Genomic DNA, 20,153 nt, shown 5'->3' on the forward strand with positions numbered 1-20,153 from the left:
GAAGCCTTAGAGCGCAAGGTGTAAAAACTGCTCATGTAGAAAATAACCTAAAGAAACTATCCCAGCTTTTAAAATGTATAATTAATGGATAACTAAAAATCTATAAATATTTACATATTTTATTATATATTTATATACACCATATAAAAATATATATTATTTATACCTCATATATAATGTATATAACATATTATTTTTATGTTATAAGTATATTTTATACACACACTCACACCATTAAAGGCTCATTCAGGAAACAGACCTTGTTTATGTAATATATTTCAAAAGCCTAAAAATACTTATGTTTACATACAATAATCTAAAATTTATTCTAAATACTGGAGAGGAGGGATATAAGAAAAACTGTATATGTGGCAGTGCTATTTACTTCCAAACTGTAGTACTATTCCAATATTGAAAACAACTTCAGCTTCTAATAATAGAGAGAAATGGTTAAATACATTTGGGGATACAATGTAGAGGAAGAATTTGTAACAACATAGATAAGCAAAGTAAGAGTAATGGGCAAAGAAAAAAAAAGAAAGAAGGATATAAAAATCTATGCTTATAAGTGAAAAAAAAAAAATCCCTTATGGAAAGTAAATCATACAGAGTGGAAAACACAAAGAAAATTTATCAAACTTTTATAGTTGTTGTCTTTGGCTGCTAACATTTTGAGTTATTTCTTTTCTTTCAATTTGACTACATATTTCAAATTTTCTAAAAGGATTGTGTATGGTTTTTAATAATTGAAATACAGTAAAATTAGGAAATAACTTAATTCACAGGAGAGAAGGAAAACCAGAAATATATAGTTTAGTCAATGTGTTAAAAAAAAAAAAAACAAACCATAAACCCAGCATTTTTTTAAAACACAGAAGAAAAAGAAAATCTTTCAAAATTCATTTCAGCACTTTGACACGCCAGGCCTCTGGCTGCGGCAAGCTCAACTTAATATGACCACTAGATGTCGCTGTTACACTTCTTACCTTGAGCACGTCTCAAGATGCACAACTCAGCTTTTTAGGTAGAGGGACATAAAAACTTTACAAATTTCTATTTCATCTCATGAAGGGTGGTAGACTTTATATCTTTCAGCTTCATTCAAAACCTCCTTTTACAACAACTAGGGCGTCGAATACTTTTCTAAAATGACATACAATGACTATAGTTTTATGATTCTGAATAGTACAAAGTTCTGCTCCTGGTTGCTTGAGAAAATTGCCACCCATATAAACATCACAGAGCTCACCACATTCATCAGAAATATACTTCCAGGCTTGAAAGTAATGAATTGGTAAGTGTTAAAGGAAATCAGAGACACAAGATTGTCAATAGGCATTGAAGTTAATGGCGCAAAAAAAAAAAAAAAAAAAAAAGATGCCTCTTGGATTCCTAATGCTCAGCCCCATCTCTGAAAGGAAATGGGGAGGTGAGGAGGGGTGGTGACAATTGTGACAGCCTGGTCAATCCTATCAGGCCATCTACAATGTGGAAGTAGCTAAACCCCAGCCTGCTGCTTTGTATAGGTTAGTCAATGCTTTTGTGCCAATGAATCCAATCCTTGAATGAATGGGAAAGAAGGCTGTGTTTTTAAATGGGTCACCCTGTATTCGGCAGATTTCCTGCCAAGCTGTTCACCTGTTATTTGAGCAGCTGCAGAGGAAGAAAGTTTGAGGAATGTGTGAGGCAGACAGGCTGTTTGAATTGCAATGGGGGATCCAGATCGTATCAGTCAGCTAACATATATTCTCAAATTTTTATAATATTGATATTAAGAGGAGACTAAGACCAAATGAGTTCTCCCACAATGAGGTTTAGGTAGCAAAGCTGATAATGAACAGAGTACTTCAAAAATGCTCAGATAAACTGTCAACACGGTCACTTTCTAATGCACAAATTTCAGATTACCCAGGTATCTCTGCTTTCTGTAACTGACTGATTTTTAGACAATGACCTTCTCATAAAACAGAGCTGCAGCAGCTGTACAAACACAATTTACATTACGTGCATATCAAATGAGCCTCTGTCAACTGCAAAGAATCATGGCACAAACCCAAGGATTTCTACTTACATGAAGATCCAAGTGCAACTCGCTTCTATTTGGCTTCTCTCTTTCCTCGTGGAGCAGAAAAGGACAGGCTGGCCCTGCTCTGTAGGCCAGGACCCAGGCACCTCCATCTCTGCTGAGAAGGTCTTTAGCTGCCGTCTGCTCATTAAAGTGGTCCCGGGGAAAGACCTCAGAGGAGATGCCTAGACAAAAACCGACAAAAGCAGCAGTGACACAGTGGCTACAAATACATCAAGCCGGCCAGATCTGGGGGCTCCTACATGGGCCACTTCATACCACCTCTTACTTCCCTTTCTAGGTTATATTTTTAGAGTTTGTTTTCCTCCAAAAGTGCTTCTCTTGATTACTCTTTCTGCATCACACTGACAATGAATGAAAATATACGCCTTTATATGCAATTAAAAAAAATAAGTCTATCAGCTGTATTCCATGCTCCCTATTCTTGTTTGCCAATCAGGCTCTACAGATCATTCTCTTTCAGAGCAGAATCAGAAGATGAGTTGCAGGACAGAGGTTAGGCGTCCTGGGCTGTTGGTTTTACTACTGGAAGGTGTCACCTGAGCCAAGTTATCAGTGTGCGTTCTGCCAAGGCAGGAACTGCACCAAGTTCGTCTTCATTCCTGGGAATAGTATCGCCATGCAAGTGCAGCTGGCCCTTGGTCAGTATGTTGAATGAGTGACACCGCATGAGTGAACGACCTGGAGCTCACACTTTCATCTGCAGATTGAGGGCACTAGGCTAGTTCTTACCTAAACTGTTAGGATGGTAATGGTCAAGTATGTGTCAGGCACTGTTCTTAGTCCTGTTCTTCGGTTTGAAAAGTAACCCTATAGGCAGGTATCATTAGGGTTTCCATTTTAGATGGGCAAGCTGAAGTCCAGGAAAGTTAAGTGAATCGCTCAAGATCAGAAGATCAGTAAATGGTAAAGCCGGGGACTGAATCCAGGCAGTCAGTCACTAGAGGGCCTGCTCTTAATGGCGAGACTCCGGGGCCCCCAGCTGGCATTCTTGAGATGGCAATACGCATTCTACAAGAGGACTTCGTGGTCAAGTAAGTGTGAGAAAGGCCACATGCTGCATCCCTGGAGCCACCATTCATGTCAGTATATTAAAGATTTTGAGAGGTCCTTTAGTAAAGAAACAGCTCTGTACATTAGTGTTTTCCAAACTTACTTGACCACAGAATCCACTTAAAGGGAAACCAGTTAAACACATCTCAGGCCACCAGTGTTCCCTTTGAATAGAGTCTGGAAACCACTAGATCCCCTCTTAAAGTCCCACTGAGCTCTCAAGTCCCTAGACCTCTTCTAATTCCTGGTAAGCAAGCTTGGCAAATATTAAGCAACTAGGCAGCCGTTAAGGGTTCAGGCTCAGTGTACTTTTGCAATGGAGATGACTGTTGGGTATATGATAGTGTGTTCATTACACATAATCCTTGTAATAGCATCTCTTTGGCAGGGACCCAAAGCCAGGCAACGATTTCCGGCACGCTGAACACCTGACTTACAAGTAACTCGAGCTGAGAATAAGTCAGCTAACAAAAGGACTGTGGGACAAACATGCTTCTCCTTTATATTAGAGTAGCATTTGAGAAGAAAGCAAATTTGAAAACAGCCGAGGTTTTGCTTTTGGTCTGCCTGCTCGGTTGGTTGGTTTCCAGTCATACTCTGAAGCTGAAAGCTGATGCAGGTTCCAGTGCCTCTACAGCTGCCCTCTGTCAGGCTGCCTGCCGAGCACTTTGCTGTGAGCATCGAGAAAATGAGGGTCCGGGGCCTGGGGCATCTACTCTGCAGACATATGGCCTCCAGGAGATGACGACCAGGCTCTTTCTTCACCGGAGCCTGATGTCTTAGAATGAGGGCCTCTTCAGGAACTTGCCTCGTTCTTTCCATATGCCCCCTTCTGCCTACTCTCCCCAGACAGACCTTCTCCAAGGGTGTTGTTTAGGGCCTCATGTGCTGCAGGGTGCCCCAATTCCTGCTCAGAAGACAGAAAAATGGCCTAATGCTTACAAGAACCCTGGAGAGCAGGCACTCTGCTAAGCACCTCCACTGTATCATCCAGTGACTCCGAGAGGAATGTGGTGCTGGCCATGCTTTAAGAGGTGAAGGGATTCAAGCTCAGATTCCTTCTAACTTCCATTGATAAAGTTCATCCCCCTCCTAGAATATTCCTATAACTTCCATTTCCATGGCCCATCCCCCTCCTAGACTATTTCTGTTCACATTTGGCAAGAAAAGAGGAAATAAGCCTTTTTAAATTTATGGTGTACTCTCACTGGGGTACCTCATCTTCAGAAATGTATTAATTACTAATCACATTCCTCATTTTAAATCCCTCTACTTCTCATTTTTATTCTGGAATAGCTGCTGGCTTTGGGCACAGTTTATATAGAGTCACAAAATAGCGTCAAACGTAGTATACACATCTCAGACCCCACGATGTACAAGGTAGATCATCAAAGGCACATTGTCTGGTGAGGACAAGTTCAACATTTAGGTATAAGAGAGTGGTTCGTTCCTACAACAGCAAGGACCCAGTGTTAAAATACAGATGCACATGCAAATGCACTCCCACTCCTGCCGTGGCCGTCCACCACTGCATTCACGAGGTGTGGGGTGCAGTCCAGTTCATTCTCTGTGCAGAGAAAAGACAACGTAAAGTTGGGGCAGAAACAATGAAAAAAACTTTACTTTGGAAATAGTTTTCATTTTAAGGAGCCAGGTTCTTTTTTTTTTTTTTTAATGGAGGTACTGGGGATTGAACACAGGACCTCATGCATGCTAAGCATGCTCTACCACTGAGCTATACCCTCCTCCCCCCTTGAGCCAGGTCCTAATGCCTCATTGTAACCAGACAATATCTCTAGTGATGCAAACATGCAAGGTAAAACCGTGACGCATGATGATTTTGAGAAGGATCATTAGGGTAGGAGAGACTGAGGGCAGAAATAAGCAACAAAATTATTCTCAGAAGTCTGACAAAGCAGGCAAGGACACAGGACAAATTCACTATCAGAAAGGACATCAGCCTATAAAGTAAGTTTTTGAACGGAGAGTTTTAATAATACCAACTTAAATTTTTTGAACAGTCAAAAATAAAACACATCTATGTCTATTTAAATAGGTAGTGACCATATGACTCTCTTCAACTGAATGGATTTAATCAAGGAGATAAAAATTACCTGAAATTAGGTAAGGATATTCTATCAGGACAGTCAAATATCACTTAATTTTCTAATGCAACTAGATTTTGAGGTGTTCGATTTTCACTGAACATTTTCAGGAAAAGCTTAAAATAGCCTTATCAACTTAATCATGTCTTTCCCTTTCACGTGCATATGTTCTAAGTCTCATTTTCACTCAATATTTATTAGTTGTTTTGTTTCTCAAAGACATTTCAGCAGCTTGACAGACCACACATACATACACGGGTTAATTCCGCAGCTGACCACCTGTTAACACAACAGACAGCACGGTCACAGTACAGGAAGGGTGACTTACCTTGGGACCACTTTGAAAGTCTGTGCTTTTCCCAACCATTCAAACGATGAGCTGCGCTTCCTGACGCTAACCTACAACATCAGACTGGGATTTTGCTGTCAATTATCAATACAAAGGAAGCAGACAGAGAGGAAAAGTAATGTACCATTTAAAGCTGAAGGCGGTCTCCATAGCTCATCTTCCCCATATGGAATAATTCTCCCTACCCGGGGCACATTGGATTATTGTCCCCACTTCTTCACTCCCTCCCTGCATTGTGATTATACACCCAGGCCTTTTCCAGTTGCCTCTGGAGCTCCTCCCACTGGCGTGGATGTTGTATATTTCCCTGGGCCCATGGACACTGGACCTGGTCTTGTGACTTGCTTTGGCCAATTGAATGTGGGCAATGTGACAGTGTGCCAATTCCGAGCCAAGGCCTTAAGAGGCACTGTATGTTTTTACACCCTGCCATGTGTTTCTGGCATCACCATGAGACAAGCACATCCTAGGGAACCTGGATGTAGACGACACATGGAGTAGACCTGGACCCAGTCCTGCCACCTGGAGCCAGGTGCCGCTGAACCCAGCCCAAATCAAGTCAACCTCAGCCAACTCTTACGCCAAGGAGTGAGAACAATAAATAGCTCCCGTGAGCCACTGAGAATGGGGTTGATTTGTTGAAATAGCTGCCTGATACACTCCATCACCAGAAGCGCTACGCCTATTAAAAACCTTAAATCATTTCAGCTGAGAAGACTTAACAACGACCATATTTTTATTTTGTAACTTGTACTAAAAACAGTTACTTGATGTATTAGGTTTTGAAAAATAGCAAATTAAAATTCACAGCATACCCATTTCCTCATTCATACGCCAATTCACATACAAACAACATTTCATTAAAAAATATTAACCTTATTTACCAGGCATTGCCTTTAATTATCATATATATGTATGTGTATGTGTACTTGTGTGTGTGTGTGTGTGTGTGTGTGTGTGTGTGTGTGTGTGTGTGTGTGTATCCACTTTCAAAGAGAAGTTTACAAACATACTATATAATCATATCTGGACAAAAGTCCCTAGGGAAAAAAATTACAGTGGCTTTCAGCCTTTCTCTAATTTTCTCATCAAACCGAGCCCTCATTTGACAGCAGTGATGGAGTGTTATGCCTCCAAAAGGAGAAAAGGAAAAAAAAACCCCTCAGCCTGAAACTCTCATCAGCTTTTGTTCCTATGCTGTAGCTCCCAAGGCCATCCATCAAATTTGACTTAAAATAAATCCAAAGAGGTGAAGTTTTCCCAACCGTGAATATCAGAACTGATATGTAAAGGTAGACAGGTTGTCTTCCGTTATGTTATTCAAACATGTACTTACAAGCATGAGAGACAGCAATCTAGACGTTTAGCTAATGGAAAGTGACAATGTTAAGTACTTGTAAAGAGGGTGTGTGCCTGTGTGTGATTATTCATGTCTGTATCTAGGAAGACAGAGCTTTGGCAAAAGTACAGCCTCATGGCTGGTATCTGCCAATTAGAGATCAATGCCCAACAACCCCATTGCCCCCATTTTCTTTCCTTGTGATGTTTAATGATACAATGTCACTAAGCCAGGGAGTTAGATATTACTCTAGAAAGCATCTTATCTATCCATCCCAGTCTCTAACTCTCCTTGCAAGAAGTATGTAGAGAGAGCAATTATGAGCAAGGTCAGACAGATGGAAGGGGTACAGAGGCAGGGGAGGGCTGTGGGTAGACCAGGAAGCAGGAAGGACTGGGGCGTGGCTATGTCAATTTCAGAGTCTGTGAGGAAAGCATCCATAGCCCTCAAACAAATGCAATGGTGCTTACATTTCTAAAATTATGTGCAAACTCAAATAAAACATAATTTAGAATTAGAAGGGATATTATATATCACCCCACCTACTGCTCATTTTATACTTAAGGGAATAGAAACCCAGGAAGATTGTGATACTTCCAACATACCCAGCTAATATCAAGGGCAGAACTAAAATTCCAGGTTCTAGGGAAATCTTTTGTGTTATTTAGAGAAGGATTATTGCTAATTCCCAGATTGGAATAGTGAGGTCTGAGGAAGAAGGAGAAGCAAATGGTTTGCCAGGTGGGATCATTTCCTAACTGTGACCTTTATTAATTTTGTTTCACCTTAGTGGGATTACTAAACTTCCCCAAATCTTTATTTCGTCCTTAATAAAATGAACATAATAAGAACATGCCTGGTATTGAGCTATGCTCAAACTTGTTTTTCTCCAGAAAACTGTTCCTGGGCTGGGAGTAATGGATTGATGGGGGATGCAAACAAGACTCTGTTTCAAGCAAAAAAAAAAGAAAGAAAGAAAGAAAGAAAGAAAGCCAGCCAGCCAGCCAAGCAAGCAAGCAAGCAAGCAAGCAAGCAAGCTGTGTAAAATCAGGGCATATTAAACATCACATATTCATGTTAAGGACTATTTCTTGTCAAAGGAGACAAAGAGAAGTAAAATTCAGCTCATACGAATTTGCGGTAGCACTCCAGTGCAGCAGACCCCAAATCTGTTCAAGCCCTAAAAATAGAATTCATGTCATCAAATGCCATAGCTTCCAGTGACTGGCTGATCATCTGCAAAAAGTGCAGCTCCTCAGGGGCCCTTCACATACACCCTATGACGCAGCTTCCCCAAAGGCCAAATACACAAGCCACAGCATGAATGAAACTATTTATAGACATAGCTGTAAATGGAACAGCATTTTAAAGAGGTATAGCGATATCTGTTTTTATGATTATTACATTCACCTCTTCCCACGATCTTTTCCTGTAGAGAATACAAATGTTAGATGAGAGGCAAATATTACTCAAGTTGGGACACTCAACTGTCTGTAGTCATACTGAATATTTTAACACCTGAAAACGGGTATGTATTTAAAGTAGCACAAATGCTGCTGAATCACTCTGTTTTAGAAAGGACAGAAGGCAGGAGCAGGTGCATCTCAGTAAGCTTTGTTGCAAAAAGATCAAGAAAGGATCAAATCTGGAAGGCTGTTGGGCTCACTGAGACACTAAGAACCTCTGTCCATTTTCAGATAGTGAACGCTGGTGAGACTGATGTTGGTACTTCAAATGCCCAAGTTAACAACTTAGGCATGTTTGCTCATGAGGAATATTCTTGATTATTAACAAAGAATATTATTGAAGGGAAGAACAAAAATACAGAAAACATTTCTTACAGTATTCATTAAAATACATTTGAATAACATTTTTTTCTGTCTACGTTATGTTATTCCAGTTATTATAGGGATAGTTGCACCAAGGGGAACTCAACTCTTGAAGAGATATGACATAATTACTAATTATCTTAATAGCTAAGGAGGTACAAAATACTAATCCTTGGATAATAAAATATATACTAAATGATTTTTTAAAAAAAATCTCTTTCTAAAAAGAAATGATCTTACTTCACACAAAAAATGAATATACATAATATTGATACAAAGAAAAAAGAAGGCACATATACCAACATTACGGGTAAATGTTTAAGAGATTAAGAACAAAATAGGGCTTTGAGTGTCCTTAAAAGCAAGAATGAAAGAGCATTCAGTTATTTCACCCTTATTATCAAAAGGAAGAAACACTGAACCTTCCAGGGTGACAAAGGTCTTTCTAATATTAAATCCTGAGAGAAATTACTATATTATAGAGTTAATTCCCAACTGAGCCTTAGCCCTGTTCCAGCTGTTTGACCAACAAGTGACTTCACAGAGCCCGTGGGGCTGGTCTAGTTGTCTACCAGCGATCTTTGTCCTTCTAAACAGAAAGGTTTGTAGATTATCTTGACTACTCAATGATCTGGAACTGAAGAGATGAGTTCTTTAGTGGAGCAGCTAAGTTTCTAAGCAGAAACAGCAAGTTTCTTTAGTGGACCCTTTGGCCAAGGTGTCTGAGAAACAGAATTTCTAGTTCCCTTCTTCGCCCAGGTGTTAGTACTGAAGAGCCCAGCCCTTTTTCCCAACAACCTTAGCTGAGGCCTGATTATCAATTTCTCTCCCCATAAATCCATTTTTTTAAGGGCCAGTAATGTCCTGTATGTGGGATATTTACTATGAATCACACACTTTATATACATTATACATATTGTGAATCTTTACCATAATCCAGCAAGATAGGTATAAAGTCATAAAGAAATAGAAATAGAAAATAGAAAAATTAACTTTGCCCAGGGTCAAACAGTAAGGAGGAGAATTAGGTTCTGAACCCAGAGCCTGGAATTAGCCTCATGCCATAAACAACTAGAAGCTAAAAAAAAAAAAAAAAAAAAAAAAAGGAAACAACTATTTTTAGATATTTGATGGCAAGTAGTGCAGTATGATAATCTTAGTGGGAGGTGCAACAAACGAAGTGAACCTCGTTAATTGCCTAGGCTCACAGCCAAGAGGTGATTTCTGGACTGAAAATAATTAATAGCCCCCCAGTGACCAATGAGGGCAGTGTCAAGCAACCTAATGTATATAAAATTAGAAGCAAGGGTCTAGGAAAAATGGAAAAATACATTTTTTTTAAAAATTGGCTGAAAAATCTCCAAATTTGATAAAAATGACAAGCCCATAGATCAAAAAAGCTCTATGAACCTTATAGAGGATAAACACAAAGACAACCATAATAAGTAAAATTGCTAAAAAGCAGTGATGAAAATAATATTGTCTAAAAGCAGAGAAAAATTATGAATAGAAAACCAAAGAAAAGAATAATTACAGAGTTCTTATCAAAATATGTAAGTCATAAGAAAATGGAATGACAACTTTAAAGTACAGAAAGATAAAAAGTGCTGAATGATGAGATTTTAAAAGTCAACCTAGAATTTTACATTCAGTGAAAATAATCTTCCAAAATGAAAGAAAAATAAAGACTTTTTCAGACAATTAAAAGTTAGACAATTTATCTCTAGCTGACTTAGACCACAGAAAGTGTTTAAAAATGTTTTTCAGGCAAAGGGAAAAATCAGAAGAAAATTTGGAAAACACCAAAAATGATGAACATGTGAATATATATACTCTTAAGATATTTTTTTCTCATTATTGAAATTATTTAAAACTATAGTTAATTGAAGCAAAATAATGTATTCTGGGATCTATAATGTATATAGATATAAAATGTTGACAATAGCACATCCGAGAGAGAAATTGAAACTAATCTGTTGTAAGAGTCATATGTTTATATGAAGTGTTTTAATGCTATTTAAAATAGACTGTGATAAATTAAAGTTACATATTATAAACTCTACAGTCAAAGGTTTTAAAAATGTCCAACTGTGGACATAATGTGGAATCCTAGAAGTACATGATCCAAAAGAAGACAGAATGTCATGTAAAAAGGAACACAAAAAATGGAGGTATATTAAAATTCAACCACACTGATACTTACAGGGGATATCAGGCACAGCTAATGTATGGTTAACTCACAGGAAGTAGAGGACTCAGTAACCATCTGCTTCTTAAATGCTAAATGCTAAGGCTTTAGGTTTTTTTCACCCTGCTAAGTTTCAAGAAAATTTTTAGTTTCCAGAGCTAGCCAGGCACTGGAATATTATTCTAGGAGAAACATGACTAGCTCAAGAGAAGGAACCTGGAGATAGTAATACTGGAGGTTCCTTGATAAACAGCTATCCCACATCATCTGACGGTGAAGCTCAAATCTAGCATCCTTTCACAGGCACCCAGAGCTTCCAAACAGCTTTATAGTCTCCAGACCTTAAGCATGCACAGACAATGATTACAAGACAGCTGAGGAGAATGTCTAACATCAACAGCAAGAAAGCAGAGAGCAAAAGGGGAAAGATGTTGTGTCACTTCATAGCTGCTGGACCAAAATTTTAGAGGTGGCTACTTTTTTTCAGCACCCATATCTTTGCCACCTGGTCCTGTTCCATACCTCCAGTTCCTGCCAGCTTCCTGTAACACTGTCTCTGCCCTTTCCTCCTTCAGGCCCAGGGCTGGTAATGGCTTTTTGCTGTTGCTAGTTTCTGGGAACCTCACAAAGTCATGCTGATTTTCTTAATTGGTCTGGACATAATCTTTTCATTAAGTCATTTTCAGTTGAAACCCTTTTGAATGTACCATCTATTTTCTGCCAGGACTCTGACTGATAGGGTAATTGGAATCAGGAATGGGGTTTATTTGCTACCCTTTAGCATGTTTTTGTATTACTAAGGCATTTAGGGTACTTGCTCTCTGATGCTTGCTGTACCCCATTAGAGTAATAGCAGCAATGTGATGGACCAGTGTAATCTGTTAAGAGACATCAAAATGGTCAAACTGCTTTCAGATTATTTTATGACAGAGAAAAAGGTAAACTGCCATACCCTAAAGTAAGGCAGTGATGTCCCTTCCAGATGAAGATGAATTGACTGGTGTGAAAATAAAGCATTTTCTGAATCAATAAATGCATCTTAGCGCCCAAGGGCTGTGCTGATATACTCAGGAAGGATACCATATCTGAAACAGGGCTTGCAATCTGCATCCGCATGTAATTAAGTTTAGGATAACCCAGACATTCTCTAAAAGCCATCTGTTTTCTCATTAGCCAAAAGGGAATTTAAATGGGAGTATGCTATGAATCACCATTCCTGCATCTTTCAAATTTCTGATAGTGTCACAAATCTCTGCAATTACCCCAAAGATATAATATATGCTTTCAGCTGGGAGGAAAAAGCTGGTACTCATTTTTCCAGAACACACAGGTCTGGGGACCAAAAGTAGAAGTGAGAGGGGCCTCTCACACTATTACACTTAATTAATTGCTTGTATAATTTTTACTTCCTATCCTTGCAACCTTGGGCTTGGTGGGTTTGGAGATCTTAGTGCCTTAGAGAAGGGAGGCTTCCACTAGGGAATTTAGTCATGATTCCAGACAGGAAACTAAGAGTGTGCCCTGACCATTTTAAGTTCTCATGCTTGAGAGATGCACTTATTTGATTTCAGTGCCTCACCAAAGGAAAGGATTTAGTAGAATATTTTCAACTGGGCCCAGAGTATTAAACTTCTATAATCAAAGAAACAGTAATAAATGTTAAAGCTGCACATTTTGAAAAACAGTCTAGAACGAATGTCCTTATATGAATATTAAAACGATACAAGGAAGCTACTGTGAAGCAAATACTCTCACAGATTCCTGGTGAGAGATTAAGTTGGTACACATTTGTTGAAAAGCTATTTGGCAATATATACGGGAAACAAGGGTTGACAACTATGACCCAATGACAGTTTTTATACAGCCTGTGAACCCAGAATGGCTTTTGCATGTTTTCCACTTGGAGGAGAAAGAGGCAGGGACAGGGGGTGGGAGACCAGAAGGGGAACGGGGAAGGGGGTGGGGGAGAGGGAGGAAAAAGCCACAGAGACCTTCTGGCCTACAAAGTCAAAAATATTTACTATTTGGCCCTTTAGAGAAGAAGTTTGCTGACATCTATTCTAAAATGCTAAACATGTTCTCATCTTTTAACCAATAAAATTCAACTGTGTGACTCTGTCCTAGAAGAATGATCATTTTGTTATTCAAGATCTGTTACAAAGTTCAATCACAAGATGTCCATCCAAGTATAATTTATGATTGAAAAAGTGAGAAAATAAATGCCATCAACACTACATACACCCTTGCAGTTTGAATTATTACTCTTTATTGGGTGCTAAATTAGACCCTGTCGAAGGCAAAAAGGGAGAATGGGGGCAGAATCCCATTTCTCCAAAAGGTTCGCTTTCAAGTTCAAATGAATGGTTCAATAACATGTTCTCATATTCTGTTTTATTCATTTTGAAATATTTTAGTTGTTTTGCATTCTCCCTTCAAACTAGTATATACCCAATGGGAAAAAAAATGTAAAAGCAAAAAGCAAACATAACACAAGCCACCAAAAAGAATTTTGTGTTTTCCTATAGTAGACTATTAGAGGAGTCAGGATCTTTCCAGAATGCTTTGTTCGGCTAAGTTATCATGCTTTCTTTTCTTTTATACTTTGAATCTCTTTTGTCAAACACAAAATTGACCCTAATCATCTTCAACTGAATAACTTGTTTTTAGCATTTTATCACTACCTGAAAATTGCCTTTTTTTCCCCAGAGGAGACTGCTATAATCTCAAATGTGATTTTACTATATCTTGGGGCTACTGTCTACTAGAAAACATAGCTCCAATTTAAAACGCACGTCAGTAGAAAAATCAATTTACTAGAAGAAAGTTAACTTCATAGGCAAATCTTTCAGGAAAGCAATTGATCCATAAAGTGAGTGAATTCTACAGTAAGAATAGAATTGAGTTCATGTATTTTTCAGCCAAGAAGAACTTACCAAAATACTCAAGTTCATGACAAACATTCTCTGGAACGATTCCACCAAACAAATATTAGACTGGAAACCTTTGCGTCTAGCATTGCTGAGAAATTGTAAATAAGCACAAGGTTTTCCATAGTAGCTTCAGAAGAGCAAAGAGGATTACACAGAATGGTATTGTGCTGACAAGTATTTCGGGTGAAAGGCTTTTAGCATGGGCTTACGTTTAATTTCTAATACTTAGAAGTGGACTTTCTTACCAAATTTTCATAATTTATCATTTAAAATAACAGTATAAGGCACTGCAGTGACTTGTTGCTAATAAATGGAAGCACCAAATAATTTATTTTCTCTTCCTTTGTTTGAAATGACAGTCATATCTATTAATGACAGGGATGCAGAAAACTCCTAGGGTGAAGTGAGGGGAAATGATGTATCGGAGAATTCAGCATAATTAAAATGTGAGATGTACCCAAGATGTCTCCAGCCATGGAGAACAAAGGGAAATGAAAACGCAATTACTGGGAAACTGGTACTATATATATACTCCTGCAGCAATGTCTTCCAGCTCATTTAATTCTAAAATAGTTCTGCAATTTACCATGGAATCAAGGATAGTATGAATTAACTGAAAATAGAAAATAGTAAAGGAAAAATTGGATAATTTGAGGTAAATTAGGTAAAGTGTTACTTTGCCGAAGGGATCTGATGCTTGTTCTTTGCAGAAAATGTTTTAAATGCCTATTTTTAAAAACAATGCTAATTTGAGTCTTAATATTTTCACCTTAATGGTGCAAAGAGAAAACAATAAGAATGCTGAAAACTCATTGTGATGGCTTCCGTGGTAAGCAAAGGTAGACTGACCCCCCTCCAGGGATTCTCAGAGAGACAGGGGAGCTGCCCTGGGAGGCAGCATTTGGTAAGCTGGGGACTGCCTAGAGGCATGAAATGCGTGCTCTGCCCTGATCATAGATAAATGGTGCGATCCATCTCACTGTCTGTACAGGGGACCAGAAACCGAGGGGTTATTATTGAACGATTCTAGGCCCAAAGGTCCGGGTGCTCCGGATGTTTCATTGCCAAATGCACTGGGCAGGGGTTGGGGTGAGAAGTCATCTCCCAGAATCAGAAACAGATTTTCCTCTGGGCCATTCTGAACTCCTCCTGCCAGGAAAAGAACAGGCAAGAAATGGGGGTAGAGGTCACAATGAAGAGTTAGCATGATTTAGCCTATTAGAGGGAAACAGGATTGCGGGGGATTCGGTGGGTATGTGATGAATCTGGAGGGCAGGTTAGTGGGAGACTCTCATAATGTTACCTGGTCTGTTGAAGGTTCAGACCCCTCAGAAACAAAAGTTCAGACCTCAAAGGAATTCAGATCAGCTGAAATGCTGGCTGAAGACAAGAACAACTTGAAATGGGTACTGAATGGAGAAGGACTCAGTGTAGTTTATGACCTGGTGAACAGGTGAATAAATAGGGACTCTTGACTAAATCTGTATTTTCTGACATATTGTTGGAATATTTAGAGATTGATGAATTACTTCCTTATTTTCTCTTTGAATAAGTAATATGAACTTTTCTTTTCTTTCCCCCCATCCCCCTTGTTGAAGGGTCTTACTACTATATACAGAATATATTAATTGCAATAAAAATAGTCATTTGAGTCATAAGTTGCAAAACAATTAAGTGGATCACACTGGGACCAGAGGAGAAACAAACAGTATCCAGCGACTGTGAACTCGAAGAATAGGGTCCCCATCACGTCACTTCTGGGCCCAGTAACTGTATGAGTTTGTTACCTATTTGTGGTTATACATGATAGCTCTAGAGCAAAGCTTTTGAGGATCTATTTGGATGTACAGACGCTTAGGATGAAGGAGTGAAATCTAGAAGTCATCTCTAGAATGTTGGCCTGTCCCTTAACACTTCTCCCTTTACTAGGAACTACTCCCAGAACATAGGCAGAGGCTCTGAGCAGCCACTGAGATTTGGACTTCTTAGAGCTGGCTTGTCATAAAACAGCTATTTGACCCAAGCTAATGCTAACGTAATTTTTTGCAGAAAAAAAAAAAAATGGGAACATTCAAGAAATGCAAAGAGACAGAGTCGTTGGATCTGGATCGTGTAAATGATAGAAAAGATGTGTGAAATCCTGCTTCTACGCAGAGCTTCCTTCGAGGTGGCCACCGGGCCCAAGACTCAGGTACTCAATTCTTCCTTAACTTCATCAAAATACCCTAGTATTTGACCAATAAATTCCTGTTTTAAACTAACCAGAGTTATCAGTCAAGTCAAAAGCAATGCTTCACAGAGGCTAAGCAACAAAAATACCAAAAACTTCATTTGGTATTGCCTCTGTGGCTAAAAAAGGAAAAAAAAAAGTGGAGGTCAGTTTTCTTTAATGTGTACTTGATTTTAGGAAATGTACAAATTTCATCATTTGACTCCATTAGCCTTCGAAGGAACTTTGAATCCTAAGAATGCATTCTCAAATCCTCTATCCAGTGGTCCATTCTCAGTCCTCATCTCATGGAACTTGTCAGTAGCATCAGGCAGAGGTGAACATACATTTTTCCCCCTTGAAATTCCTTCCTAGAAACTACATCCTTAGCACTTTTCCAGTTTTCCTCCTAGTTCACTCCTCAGTCACCTTCCGGTGCCTCGTTCCCCCTGCTTCTAAATCAGGGTTTCTTAACCTTAGTACTAGTGACATCTGGAGTCAGATAATTCTGTGTTGAGGGAAGATGTTCTGTGCCTTGTAGGATGTTTAGTGACATCTCTGGCCTCTACACACTAGTCACCGGCAGCACCCCTTCCTCCTCCCCCAGCCAAGTGAGGCAACTGAAAATGTCTCCAGATGTTGCTAGATGATACTGAGTCAAGAAACATAGCTCCAAATATTTCAACAAAAGACCCCCCAAAGACCTGTACTGGGCCCTCTTCTCCATCCTCACTCCCTCCCTTAGTCAACTAATTCAGCCTCAAAAATTTAAATACCACCTAAATTCTAATGACTCCCAAATCGATGTGTCCAGCCAGACCTCTCCCTCCTGTCTCGTACAGGCACCGACTAGTCACTGCATGATTAGTAAGCACCCCAAACTCCCAGGTTCCCTCCTCACCGGGCTCCTTCCTCAGTCTCTCCCATTTCACTAAATGGCATTGATATTCACTCAGTTTCTAAGATTAAGAACTTCCTTCATCCTTGAGTCTTCTCTTTCTCTCCCATTCCACATAACTGTTATGAACAAGACCTATGTGATCAAGCACCAAACAGCATCCTGAATTTGACCCACCATCTGGCATATCATTACCATCCTGTCTAAGTAAGCCACTATCTGCTCTCATCTGAGCAACTGAAATAATCCCCCAGCTCTTCTCTCATTTTCACTCTTGCTCCCTATAATAGTATCCAAAAGCATCCAAGGGATCTTTTAAAAAATGTCATGCAATTCATCAAATCAAAGTCCTCTCATGGCATGACCCAGGAATCCCGCTCCTGGGCATACATCCAGAAGGAACCCTACTTCAATATGACACCTGCACCCCAATGTTCATAGCAGCACTATTTACAATAGCCAAGACATGGAAACAGCCTAAATGTCCATCAACAAATGAATGGATAAAGAAGATTTGGTATATTTATACAATGGAATACTATTCAGCCACAAAAACCGACAACATAATGCCATTTGCAGCAACATGGATGTTCCTGGAGAATGTCATTCTAAGTGAAGTAAGCCAGAAAGAGAAAGAAAAATACCATATGAGATCGTTCATATGTGGAATCTAAAAAAAAAAAACAAAACATAAATACAAAACAGAAACAGACTCATAGACATAGAATACAAACTTGTGGTTGCCAAGGGGGTGGCGGGTGGGAAGAGACAAACTGGGATTTTAAAATGTAGAATAGATAAACAAGATTATACTGTATAGCACAGGGAAATATATACAAGATCTTGTGGTAGCTCACAGCGAAAAAAAAAGTGACAATATATGTACGTTCATGTATAACATTGTGCTCTTCAGGGGAATTTGACACAACATTGTAAAATGACTATTACTCAATAGAAAAGTGTTAAAAAAAATCCTCTCATGGCTTCCCATCACAGTTTTTAAAAAATGCAAATTCCTGGCCTTAAAGGACCTCACCCGACCTGACCCCTGTCTACCTTTCTCCCCAGCTCCTACCCTCTCCCTGACTCACTTCATTCATTCTGGCCACCTCAACCTGCCTACTGTTCTGTGAGCAAGCCGACCTCACTCCTGCCTGTGGCATTTACACTTGGTATTTCTTCTGCTGGAATTCTGTGCCCCAGATTATCACATGACTGATTTCCTCACATCATCCATGTTTCTGCTCAAATACACCTCTAGCAGAGAAGACTTCTTGTCACTGCCTCTCTGCCAACATTGTCTCTCTGAAGTATTATATCCATAACACTTACCATTAGCTGAAACTATATAACTATATAACATCTCAGACAAAACTGGCTATAGCAATGCTGGTTATCTGATCAGATTTTCTTCTATATAGATGGCCAGATGGCATTACAGTAGTCCTTTCTTTTAGTGACGTATAGTTGATTTACAATGTTATGTTAATTTCTTGTGTATAGCACAATCAGTCATATGTATATATTCTTTTTCATTATATATTCTTTTTCACTATAGGTTATTACAAGCTATTAAATATAGTTCCCTGTGCTATACAGTACGACCTTTTTGTTTATCTGTTTTATATACTGTAGTTTATATCTGCAAATCCCAACCTCCTAATTTATCCCTCCTCCTCTCCATTCCCCTGTGGCAACTGTTAAGTTTGTTTTCTATGTCTGTGAGTCTGTTTCTGTTTTGTAGTACTCCTTTTAAAAGAAAAAGAAAAAGAAAATACTAGTATGTTATAGATATTCCATGTAGGTAACTTCTCAATTTTAGTTAACTCTCAAAGCCCCAGAGGTATGTTTATAGATCGTATATTAAGAAAATAAAATAGGTTTCGGCTTGGATGCCATGATAATTGGGAGGGAGTGACTATAACGCAACACTGGCAGGAATTCAGAGGCCATACTCAGGCTTAGCAGGAAAGAGTCTTGGGATCGATTAGCACCGCCTTCCCTGACATGCCAGGGGGAGAGTGGTGGCCCGTGTGCCGTGTTTTTGCCCATCCTTCGACTAAGCTCTCTGATTCTTCTCTTTGGGGCTCACTTTTTGGCAGTTTTTACTCATTGGTATCCTCATAGACTTAACACAACAGAAGACATATGAAACCCAGTCTTTGGTGAAAGTTTTGATGGAGGGGAGAAAACACATAAGGCTAAAAAGACATGCTGAAATTATCAGTCGGTGTGAATCATCTGTGTGTCTTTTTACTCCTACAAGTAGAGAAAGAGATAATGGCATACAAGAGACAAGGAAGTAAATTCAAAGATCTGTTTATAAGAGAATGGAATTATCTTACTTCTCCTGTCTTTTAAAAAAAGACAGACTGAATGAGGAAATTATGCTATTACAGTGTTGAATAATTAAGCAAGGACAGGCCTAGAGAAACTGAAGACAAGGAGAAAAAGGGAAGAAAAGTGAAAGGATAAAAAAGGTCACTCTAAATAAAAACTTCCCAATTATCCAAACTCCTCTCCCCCATCTTAAGAAAGGTCAGCTGGTAGCCCTTGGCTCCTGATGTGTAACTGTATCCCATTCCTCTTTTGATGTTCTCACCGAGAGGGATTTAACTGCCCTTTCCTTGATTCATTAGATGTTCACTTCAAAGAGACCCCAAAGAGGCATCATTTGCCCAAACAACTCCCCTGTCTTAGTAAATCCAGACAAACCCCAAAAGCAATTCATCCTAAATCTCACTCATTATTGTCTTTGGCCTCTGTCAGTGACCTCAACCAACAGTATTGATTACCACCCTGCCTCCCAATGTGAATCCTTCAGATGATCAATTGGTTCCCAGACCAGGGAAAGAGTTATCCAGTCTAATGGAGAAAAGATCCTAAGATCCACAGTTAGCCCAAGAAGAAACCAAATAACCTAGCAAACTTGTCATAATTTTAGTACCATTTGCATCTCATTTCTTACCCCAAAAAGTCAAAAATGGGCTCATTCAAGGAGAACTAACACTCCGTCTAGAAAGTGCTTGAAGACTCTGTTCAAGATGAAGATGGGTACTCGGTTTAGCAGCAAGCGTACTAAAACATTTTATTCAGTTAGCAAATGTGTCTAACTGCTCTAACATGTAAATAAGATTTATGAGATCCCTGTGAAAAGACAGCATACA

The 20,153-nt window shown here is 39.1% G+C and overlaps 1 protein-coding gene across 3 annotated transcripts in view; it reads right to left on the minus strand.

Moving 5' to 3' along the window:
- FMN1 (formin 1) overlaps positions 1 to 20,153 on the minus strand; it is a 397,658-nt gene that overhangs the window by 288,426 nt on the left and 89,079 nt on the right. For all 3 annotated transcript variants that reach the window (XM_032481561.1, XM_032481564.1, XM_032481565.1), the window contains one exon: positions 2,072 to 2,250. In XM_032481561.1, the coding sequence (XP_032337452.1) occupies positions 2,072 to 2,250 (179 nt within the window). The remainder of the gene's footprint in view (positions 1 to 2,071; positions 2,251 to 20,153) is intronic.

The sequence above is a fragment of the Camelus ferus genome, chromosome 6, assembly GCF_009834535.1.
Source record: "Camelus ferus isolate YT-003-E chromosome 6, BCGSAC_Cfer_1.0, whole genome shotgun sequence".
Taxonomy (NCBI): Eukaryota; Metazoa; Chordata; class Mammalia; order Artiodactyla; family Camelidae; genus Camelus; species Camelus ferus.